The 10,652-nt window shown below is 38.2% G+C and overlaps 1 protein-coding gene across 3 annotated transcripts; it reads left to right on the top strand.

Moving 5' to 3' along the window:
- The first annotated feature begins 1,518 nt into the window (after positions 1-1,518).
- tmem70 (transmembrane protein 70) lies at positions 1,519-6,481 on the top strand. Of its 3 annotated transcripts, XM_076294321.1 has the most exons (7): positions 1,519-1,824; positions 2,005-2,101; positions 2,243-3,557; positions 4,782-4,865; positions 4,994-5,116; positions 5,782-5,840; positions 5,924-6,481. In XM_076294321.1, exons 1-3 carry the CDS (start codon positions 1,603-1,605, stop codon positions 2,683-2,685), a joined length of 762 nt encoding a protein of 253 aa, XP_076150436.1. In that variant the 5' UTR covers positions 1,519-1,602; the 3' UTR covers positions 2,686-3,557; positions 4,782-4,865; positions 4,994-5,116; positions 5,782-5,840; positions 5,924-6,481. The 3 variants fall into 3 exon arrangements, with proteins under 3 accessions (XP_076150436.1, XP_076150437.1, XP_076150439.1); XM_076294322.1 differs by lacking the exon at positions 4,782-4,865; XM_076294324.1 differs by lacking the exons at positions 4,782-4,865; positions 4,994-5,116.
- Positions 6,482-10,652: the final 4,171 nt, after the last annotated feature.

Genomic DNA, 10,652 nt, shown 5'->3' with positions numbered 1-10,652 from the left:
CACAACGAGTTGGTAAAGTAAAGAGTATATGGTGGAAAGTGGAATTCCTCAAGGGAGTTTTATTAGTCCCATATTCAATATTATGGTAAATTATATATTTGAAAGATGTGGGGAAAGAAATGAAGGGCTGTTGTATGCCGATGATGCTGTCATATGGAAAAGGGGACGCAACATAGCATACATAACCACAGCTATTCAAAACATGTTAGAACAATGGGGTATTGATTGGGGATTTAAATTCTCCATTCCTAAAACAAAAGTCATGTTCTTTACCAGAAAGAAGATAATTTTATATCTTTCTGGGAAAGATATAAAAGTATGCTGTACAAACAATCAGTAGAAAGGGAGAAGAAATTTAAATATTTGAGGATGTGGTTAGATGAAAGACTTCATGGAAGTATCATATAAATCATGTTGAAACAAAATGTAAAAAGGTTTTAAATCTAATGAGGATGATCACTGGATAGTGTTGGGGAGTCTTTGATGTACATTTATAAAGCTTTAATAAGATCTAATATAGACTATGGATGTGTTGTTTATTGGATATAGATATAGATGGATATAGATTAAATCACTTTTTGTCTGTATATTCTATTGAAATGACTGGGTTAATAACAGCCCTTAAGTGGATTGAAGAGGTTAAACCATTGAGAATAGCCTAATATGTACAGATTCCATGGCCACTTTACATAGCCTAGACACAGGCCACTCATCAAGGGAAGACTTGTTGTTATTGCAGCTCAGAAGTCTTGGAATTAGTATTCAATTTTGTTGGGTTCCAGCTCATATAGGCATCAAAGGAAATGAAGAGGCGGATAAGATTGCAAAAAAAGATGTTGGAAAACAAATATAGGAATTAATGTTCCAATGGGAAAGGGTGAAGCCAAATCCATAATTAAATCTGAAATTATACAAAAATGGCAAAGGGAATGGGAGACAGAAGGCTGGACACTACCATACAATTCAGAACAATGTGACAGGGAAAAGGGTTACTTCACTGAGTTTAAACAGAAGGGAAGAAGTGTTCTATACCAGACTTAGATTAGGACATACAGGTTTGAATTCTACTTTACAGATAGTAGGAAAGGGAAATGGTTTAGTGCCAAGACAATGAAGATGTGGAGCATGTATACTTACTTGTGAGAAGTATAATTATAATAGAGTGATCTGGCAGGACATGGAAGGGGAGAACTTAATTCATGACATTCTTGAGGAAAAGGGCATGACAAGGGAGAGACTTAAAGCTTTTTTTTGTCTGTTTGTTTGTTTTGAATTAACATAAGCCTAGACTCAATGACGTTCATGATATTAAACACTCCTGTACAGTTGGTGGCGGTATACTTCAAAAAGCCATCTGCCAAGAAACAGAATAAGAAGAAGAAGTTCGTTTGACTGTCCAAAGATAATGAATGTAATGATATGACCATATGTGACTGACTACATTGGGATTCTTTACACATCCAATGCAGTAGGTGGCAGTGTTTGTTTAAGCAAAACGAAATGTGTCATTGACGAAGAAATAAGGCTCTGGGAAGGGGCCAGTGTCTGGAAGTTACCTTACAGATAGAGAGCACACACAAACAGTGTATAAGTATATTTAGAATGTACCACGTACGTTTGATGTGTGGGTTGCGTAGCTTTTCGCAATATAAATCACAGTTGGTTTCCAATTATGTCTGTGCACAGGTAAATCAGAATGTATGGAATCGCACTACCTCTGCAGCGTTCAAGCGCATGTTCGTTACCGTTTCAAGGAATGCACATCAACGCCTGCCTCTGACCGAAGGCCTACAAAGGTCGATTACAAGTACAGAAAGAAATAAGGTATGAAGACAGCGTCCTTGACTGCTGCTTTGTGTTATCTCGCATTGCCACTAGCTTTTCTGCTGCATGGTGGGCTGGAGATAAATTAAACAGTAGCCAGCCTCTTTGTTTTCAAACAGGTGTGAAGTTGATGTTATTAGTTATGTTCTGCTTTTTTATTATTATTATTATTATTATTAGATATCACAACAAAACACAGTGAGGTATGCATCTGCCGCAAGACCTTCTGAAGATGGACGACTTGTCTACTCAGGGGATATCTCCAAGTCTGTCCTTGGTTGGTATATCCCTACATTATTATGTCACTCATGAAATGTCCACATAGCTTTTAGCTTTGGGAAATAGAAAAGTCATACACTCAGTTTGGTCAGAGTAATCTATAGAGCACTTTGGTCATAATGTATTTCTCTGTCGACAGGTGTGAAGTTTTTTTCCTACTCCTGCAGCATGTTCAGTATCTGTGTCATGCCATATGTCTTGATGAAGACCGGCCTTGGTGTTCAGAGTTTGCCCTTACAGGTGGCATTCTGTGGAGTCGTCGGTTTTTTCACCTTCATCACCCCTGTTCTTCTTCACTTGGTCACAAAAGGCTACGTTGTGCGCCTGTATCACAATGAGGGAACAGATTTGTATACAGCCGTCACATACAATGCTCTACTAGCAGAGAAAAAGACTGTGTTTCATCAGAGTGACGTGAAGGTACCGGAAATCAGCAAGATGTTCACCACTTTCTATGCAAAGAACCACTCCATGCTCGTGAACCCTGATTCCTTCACTTTGCCTCATGATTACAACCACCTAATGGGCTATGACCAGCCTTTCACATTTGAAGTGGATGACCACAAACCAGATAAAAAATAGGCCAAATGTTCAAAACTACAACATGTGTCCCCTTCAGGATGTAGTCGTACATTAAAGTTGAAGTTGAAGACATTGTTTTAATATGGGTAATTCATGACTAAAAGAAGGACTGTATAGTCGAGGCTGAAGAACTTTACTTTTCTGCACTTTAACGGTGTACCCTTTGCATTTGGCACAGCCTTCATTAAAAGAATCAATGGCCTCTCTTTTCTCCACCAGTCAAATATTGGTGCTTAAAGACTTGGACTAGGTTTTTAACTAAAGGACAATTCAAACTACACCTGTTTCTACTGTAGCTGACAGACAAGTAACTAAGGTATGAAAGAAAAAGGAGGATGTACCCAGTCCATTTCCAGAAACCACAAAATTGGTATCTTACATCTATTAAAGTTAAATACCATAGCTGCAATATTGTTTTGAGGATGCTTTCAATGCGTTGAATCACATTTTTGTAAAGAGTTGGCTATGAAGTTATCTTATGCTGTAGCCTACATGTTTGACTTCTGGGATGCATATGGAATAAAATTGTTTATTAGGTTATTATTAACATGGTTTAGTTGTTGAATATCTACATGAGGTTTGCTTGTCATGAAAAAGGAAAAAAAAACATGTTTAATAGAGGAAGTGACCCTCTGACTTCTTCTCTGAAAAATACCCACACTTCCCTTTTGGCACAAATGTCATATGTAACAATAGGTCTTTTCAGACATATGGAGGATGTTTGGAATCCAAAACAGTTAAATCATAATTTGTTCACACTATGTGCACTATGTTACGAAAGGTGGCCATCTTGGTCTCATGTATCGCATATGTTTTTGGAAAGAAGTTGTTATGCTCTTCAGACTCTGCCACAATCTGGTATACCTATGAGGGTAAGTTAATTATCTGGTTATTACTTGACATTGATGCTTTGCCTGTATATCTTAGACCTTTGTCTGTGGGTTGACTGAATATTGTATTAAGTGTAGAGGAATACTGAGATTAATTGTTTTTTCAGGATCAGGAATTTAGTAGACAGGGATGGATAAAAATACCTAAACATTTATTTTAAAATAAATTGCCAAATACCTTCATTTTTAAATGTATTAGTATAATACAAAATACAGCTGCCATGCCATGTATCAAAATAAAATATGCCTACTGTATTTTTGTAGTTTAAAAATACTCAAAATACTTTTTTCAAAAGAAGCCTGATAACCCTTTGCAAAACTAAATCTCAAAATTTCATTAAGGCTACATTTATTCCAAAACGATTCAAAGTTCTACCAAAACAGGCAAACTTGTGTTTGAGCAAGTAACTGGATTGAGTGAGTGTGGGGAAGGGAGTGTATGTATGTGTCCATGGCCTTCACTGCAGGGGGCTTTTTAGCTTGATACCTTTTGAGCACAACCAACTTTTTGAAATGTCTGCCATCTAGATGTCGTCGATGAAGCCTGTAAAAATAAGGTGCTCTACTGGAGTAGAGCATGTGAGGATGGTGGTAAATTGTTGCCACATGGCAACAGTGTGCAATGTGGAAAATGCTGTAAAATCCATTTTTTCTTTTAAACCGTATTTTTATTCCATTAAAAGAAAGTGAACGATCACTGCACACTGGTGGATTTTCTTTGCTGTTTTTTTTTCAGTGAACAACGTGTTTCGCCAATGCTTCATCAGGTGTACTCTTAATCGTAATTAAAAGTATTTTTAATCCATTACAAGTCTTAAAATATGAACTTAAGCATGGCTTATGCTCTGATAGTTTTAAACCTATTCAATTGTATTTTGGGTGATATCATATTGTCGTGTAATTCGCCTTGAAAGAAAAATAGTATTCCTGAAGAGACATAAAGTAATTATTATCTTTGGAACAGGTTACCTCAAGCACCTTTTTGTGACCACCATCCTCACAAAGTATATATTTGGTGTCAGGAAATCTGGAAATCAAATCTTTTTTACAAGAACTTTGAGGCTGACACTGCAAAAAGCAAACAAAAACCTGAGCAATCAAATACATTTACTATATTCGATTTAGTGCATCTTAATGTGTCCTCATATTTCAGTGACTGAAAATGAAATACATCCAAATTATTGAATATTTTTTCTTCATCTACAGGTGAGTTCATGGACGCTTTTTTGAGTTTATCACCGTGTTTATTAAGACAGAGTGAATATCATGTGACAATATCAGGAATCCTAAGTGAGATTAATCTTTCTTTTCAAATACACATATTTTTTCCCCTATAAATACACTCACTTTGAGTTCACAATTTTTTGCAAGGCTTTATCCCATTGACAGCTATATTTTAATGCTCTTGCTGTTTGCAGTGAGTCCTGTGAGTTCTATTGGAGCGACTGTGTCTGTGTGGTTTAAAGGTGTAAAGTGGTTTGAGGTCCATCACAGGACAGAGCCCTGTGAATACTTCAAAATATGCCAGCTCATCAAAGGGGGTAGGTGTAGTCTAGTGTTTCCCAACCTTTTTTCCTTGAAGGCCCCCTTGCCTGTGTCTAAGACAACCCATGGCCCCCTACTCGAACTCCTACCCGCATACACACACAAAAAGTATAAAGTGATTAATTACAAACTTAGGTCAGAGGTAATAAATAGCTACATGAATTTAAATGTGGAACAAAAATATGTTTTAATTTGGATTATACAGAATTTTCATTATCCAATCGGGTGTGTTATTGGGATTTTATACATTTAATGTGCGCAAATATAATTGTGGTAACCTTACAACCTCAGCCCTGGCAACATTGTGCGGACCCCCTGCAATCTCTGGCGACCCCTAGTGGGGTCCGCGGACCCCAGGTTGGGATCCACTGGTCTAGATGAACAGGATGCATGATGAAACATGATGAAAAACTCAAATATGTTGTTGTTGTAACAGGAGCTACCTCATATTTGCAATGATAAAATCTAAGTCACATCTAATGAAATATAAATTATGTGTAAAAGTTGAGTGTTGACACTGGAATGTTAGTTTAACCAACACACTCTCTTCCCTTGTTCCAGCACCAAGACATTAAAGATTTCTTACAGTTGTTAAACTTGAATGAATAATGAATAATTGAATGAATAATGTCAACTTTTTAATGTTTCCTTATATCCTCAGAATCTTTCCGTGACACAATTCCTTTATACACCAAATCATTTCATCAACCACTAACTCCAGTAAGTATCCGGTAAAATATAGGCTACCAAAATACAACGAGCAGATTACAGAAGTTTTGACTCTTGTCTTTTTTGTCCCATAGGGGACCTACTTGGTTTTTGTGAAGCTGTTTCGTCCAGAAACTTTTCTCCAGTTGAATATCACAGCGGACATAAAAGAAAAATAGTCTACAGCCATTGTGCCATCTCTATTGAATTTCCCCTTGGGCTTGAATTTCCCCTTGGGGATCAATAAAGTATCTATCTATCTATCTATCTATCTATCTATCTATCTATCTATCTATCTATCTATCTATCTATCTATCTATCCATCCATCCATCCATCCATCCATCCATCCATCCATCCATCCATCCATCCACCATCAATCACTAAAAAGAGAAATGGAGTAATTAGCACAGCATTTAAAATCCACACCTAGGCTATCCTTTTGAATGTTCATTTTTGAATCAGTCACTGTGACAAGATTGAAGAACAATATGAGTTATAAGCAATTCTCCAGATAAAGAGACCTCTTGCTGAGTTCTGTCTTTGTATGTTAGATAATAGCCATATTTATTTGATCTGATTTATTTTCCTTCACAAATAATTGAAGTTTTCCTCGATTGTTTTGACCTGCTTAAAGAAACTGGTATCCACTTGACTTGGTCTTCATTAACACCTTCTTTGCACAGCAGAAGTCAAACTCTTGCAAATGTGTTCACATGTTTTCATTGGGTTTACACATTTCTCACACCCTTTTGTAAAACAGTTAACAGATGTCATTCAAAGACCCAAAACTGTTGAACTGTTGGTTGAACCAATCAAATGAAAAATCTACACACACACACACACACACACACACACACACACACACACTAAAGGTAACAAAACCTTAAATTAAGTAGCCTATGGTAACCTATACCAGCAAATTTCGGAATGAATCGAGTCGGCGTTTCTTTAATATCGAGGCTCCATAGTTTGTTTCTTGTATGATTGTTATGCTGGTATAAAATTAATTGCACTATCTGCCTGAAAAAGACGCGCTCTTTTCCCATGCAGTCAAAATTAACGGGAGTCTTCAGAACAGGCTCGTCCTAGTCATCAACCTGATATGACAGTGGATAGAGTTAATTAACCTATAATGTGAATGACATATTATTATTTTATTCAGGTTTTCTTTCTTTTTGCAAAAAAATAAAGTGCAATACACAGTAAAAATGCAAGCAATATTGAAACCCAAAATAGTGATTTTTCCCAAATAATTTGCTGTTGTGAATACAGTATTTTACAGCAAACAAGAAAAAAAGCAAAGAAGAATACAGTGATCACCAGATGTACATGGAGTTTTGAAAACACTGATTTTGTTTTTTTCTAAAGACAAGTGTGTGTGTGTGTGTGTGTGTGTGTGTGTGTGTGTGTGTGTGTGGGTGTGGGGGGGGGGGGGGGTCGTGTACAGTATCTATTCATAGGCCTATAGACCCTTTCAACTGCAGAAACAAACAATTCTACAGTAAGCGTTCCTAAGGCATTTCTGGAGGCACAGAAAAATGTATTGAGCTAATGGTACTGTAACATGGGGACAAACAAAAATAGAGTAAAAAGACAAATTTTACATACAGTAAAGTCAACTTTTTGTAGAACATTACTGTAAGCTAAAGTGCGATTACTGTAATTTGCAAAGTATCTGCATTGGTTCTGAATAGGAGCAGATCTGAATCTAGGAGCAGATTGAAAGGGTCTATACCTATATAGAGATAATATCTATTCATAGACCTATACTAAGGCAATGATTGGATGGTGTTCAGTAAAGTAAAGAGTGTTTGCACATGTGAAGAGAAAGAGTGAAGCACTGGTGATTTAGTGTGGCATTTTGATGGGTTGTGTTTGAAGAACGAAATCAAGTTACTTCCTGTTAGATTTTTTGTATAGGTAGAAAATTGTGTGTGGTGTTTTGCAAAATGTGTTTTAGTCAATTGAAAACTGAGTCAAACACTGAGAATTAGTGTATGGTTTTGCAGATTTGGTGTCGGGTTATTATGTTTGGAGGACATGTTTAGAAAATTGTGTGACAAGCAAAGATTTAGTGTGTAAGCAGTTGAAAAAAACTGTAACTGAAAATAATTGAGTTGCCTAAACTGAACATTGTAAGTCATATTAACTGGAAATAATTGAGTTGCCTAAACTGAACATTGTAAGTCATATTAACTGCAAATATTTGAGTTGAGCTAAATGAGCACTTTAATTTAACTGTTATCAAAAGCTACAAGTGGCAATTCATCCAACCTTTTAAGTTCTGGAAAATGTGGACTTTTAAGTTAGTCAACTTAAAACAATTAAGGCAATCGATTGCCTTAATTTTTTTGAGTTCTGGGAACTTATTCGGGTTTACAGTGTAGGCATTAATTAGTAGGTATAGCAGCATGTTGAAATGATGTGCCAAATTGCGTTTTTTATTACAATTATAAAAAATTGTCAAGTAAGGTGAGGTTTGCCGATGTGCATTTTATGTAGTCTATTTATTTATTTCTGTCCCTGTGTACCGATCGGAGACGGAGTTCACTGCTGATATTCTGGGGGTACAACATAGCCAAAAGGCTATACTAGGAACTTTAGCCTTTAAATATCTTTGCTGCATTGGATCAGTCTCCTTTCTAGAACAAGCAAGAGCTTTAGCCTCGTGTCAGCAGCGCCTTGCATTGCCCATAGACCTTAAAAAAAACAGTGGATGGAGGGCGGATGCGGTTTTGAAAATTGGTCAAAAAACGTTGGTGCGGATGGATGATGAGTTTTTTGATGCGGTTGCGGATTAAATAATAACCCATCCAAACATTTCTAGTGTGTGTGTGTGTGCGTGCGTGCCTGCGTGCATGCGTTTATGTGTATGTGTGTGTGTGTGTGTGTGTGTGTGTGTGTGTGTGTGTGTGCGTGTGCGTGCGTGCGTGCGTGCGTGCTTGCGCGCGTGTGTGCATGCGTGTGTTTGTGTGACCGTGTACACTTTTGTGTGTCTATACAAACTGGAGAGAAAATATATGTTGGTGACATCCCAATGCATGTCAGCTTATGTTTATTTGTGTTTACATGTGTGTGTGTGTGTGTGTGTGTACAAATTTGTGCACCTGTGTGCACTGCCAGTGTGTCTGTGTGTGTGTGTGCATGTGTGGAAAAACTGCCAATGCAGATAAGCGTCAGGTTTTCTGGACTAGATGCTCCACCAGCAGAGGCTGCTCTACAGCAAGCTATAGAAAGACAGCTATATAGACTGAGCTTTCTTACCACATCCCAACAAGCCATGTGGCTTTTTGCCTTGTCTTACTTAAGAATGTAGTGATTCCTTTGCCATCTGACTAATACCCAGTCATCTTAAAACTTTATAAGTACAAGTAAGTATATATACTCTTTTGATCCCGTGAGGGAAATTTGGTATCTGCATTTATCCCAATCCGTGAATTAGTGAAACACACTCAGCACACAGTGAACACACAGTGAGGTGAAGCACACACTAATCCCGGCACAGTGAGCTGCCTGCAACAACAGCGGTGCTCGTTGAGCAGTGAGGGGTTAGATGCCTTGCTCAAGGGCTCTTCAGCCATGCCTACTGGTCGGGGTTCGAACCGGCAACCGCCTGGTTACACGTCCGAGGCGCTAACCAGTAGCCCCTTTAGATATGTTTAGCTCGAAACACTGTGATTGATTACAGAAAGACGAATATGAGAATCATGTATACAATTTATTATTGCCTGTAAACATCCATCCTAATGTGTTCAAGGGAATGTCCTTACCAGGTGGAGTGTGAGCTGTGGTGGGGAAGATAGAAAGCATTAGCCCAATAGGAGGGAGCAGCCCTCTACTCCTCTGGGCCAGTGCATTAGCCCAATAGGAGGGAGCAGCCCTCTACTCCTCGGGGCCAGTGCATTAGCCCAATAGGAGGGAGCAGCCCTCTACTCCTCTGGGCCAGTGTAGCATTTAGGATCTTGGCTCTGACTCACGGCCAAGCACATCATCAGCTGCTGAGCATTGTCATTCATTGAGGAACTGGCAACGTATCTTATTTCTGTGCTTAAACAGGCCAGGGAAAGATGCTGCTCTTTGAAACCATAAGCCAACTCTCCATGTCATCCATGGGAACCAAGGTCTCTGCTTTCTGAGGGACTGTCTCCGACACAACCTGGGAGTACCGTATTAGAATTCTGTGTGTGTGTGTGTGTGTGTGTGTGTGTGAGAGAGAGAGAGAGAGAGAGAGAGTGTGTGTGTGTGAGAGAGAGAGAGAAAGAGAGAGTTTTGTTGACACATATTCACTCATTTTTCTCCAATGGTTTTATCAAACCACTACTGTTCAAATAAGTTAGGGAAAGAAAATATTTTCATATGATGAACTAGAACACAGTAGTCAGGCAGTAGTGGTAAGTGTCTTTGCTGTTGTTATTTTATTTGTAAATGAATAGCTTGATGACATGACATGAATTATTGATTTCAGGCCCACTGTCAAACACAGTTGCTTTATGAGCGACATAGTAGACTATCAACTAATTTTTTCACGCAATAGAAAAGGGAGGCATGCACAGCATGGGGGTTGAAGGTGCTTGCTTTTTAATGAGCCACTTAGCATTAGATTTTGTCACGTATTGTCACTTAAATAAGTGTCCACCAAGTTAACACCACCTGCTGACAAAATGTGCAAAACACAACTGTGAAACTACAAGACTAGCCTACTGATATGCAAACTGCAAACTACATTTGTAACCTGAAGTAGGCTCGGTTAAGCTGTGCTGTGCAGATGTCGTGTATCCAAATGCCAAGTTGAGAGTTGTGCATGACTCATTTTTTATTCTTTG

Source organism: Alosa pseudoharengus, unplaced genomic scaffold (genome assembly GCF_046254945.1).
Source record: "Alosa pseudoharengus isolate Yale_2024_CS ecotype anadromous, Long Island Sound unplaced genomic scaffold, YU_APseudo_1.1 YU_APseudo_1.1_scf_2, whole genome shotgun sequence".
Taxonomy (NCBI): Eukaryota; Metazoa; Chordata; class Actinopteri; order Clupeiformes; family Clupeidae; genus Alosa; species Alosa pseudoharengus.
Note: the sequence above shows the minus strand (reverse complement) of the source record. Positions and strands in the feature narration are given on the sequence as shown.

What these genes read in the sequence shown, in the direction of transcription:
- tmem70 (XM_076294324.1), top strand. Translation starts at nt 1,603, where the DNA reads ATGTACCACGTACGTTTGATGTGTGGGTTGCGTAGCTTTTCGCAATAT. An exon ending in CAAGTACAGAAAGAAATAAG is followed by an intron (nt 1,825 to 2,004) that starts GTATGAAGACAG and finishes TATTATTATTAG; the next exon opens with ATATCACAACAAAACACAGT. An exon ending in TATCTCCAAGTCTGTCCTTG is followed by an intron (nt 2,102 to 2,242) that starts GTTGGTATATCC and finishes CTCTGTCGACAG; the next exon opens with GTGTGAAGTTTTTTTCCTAC.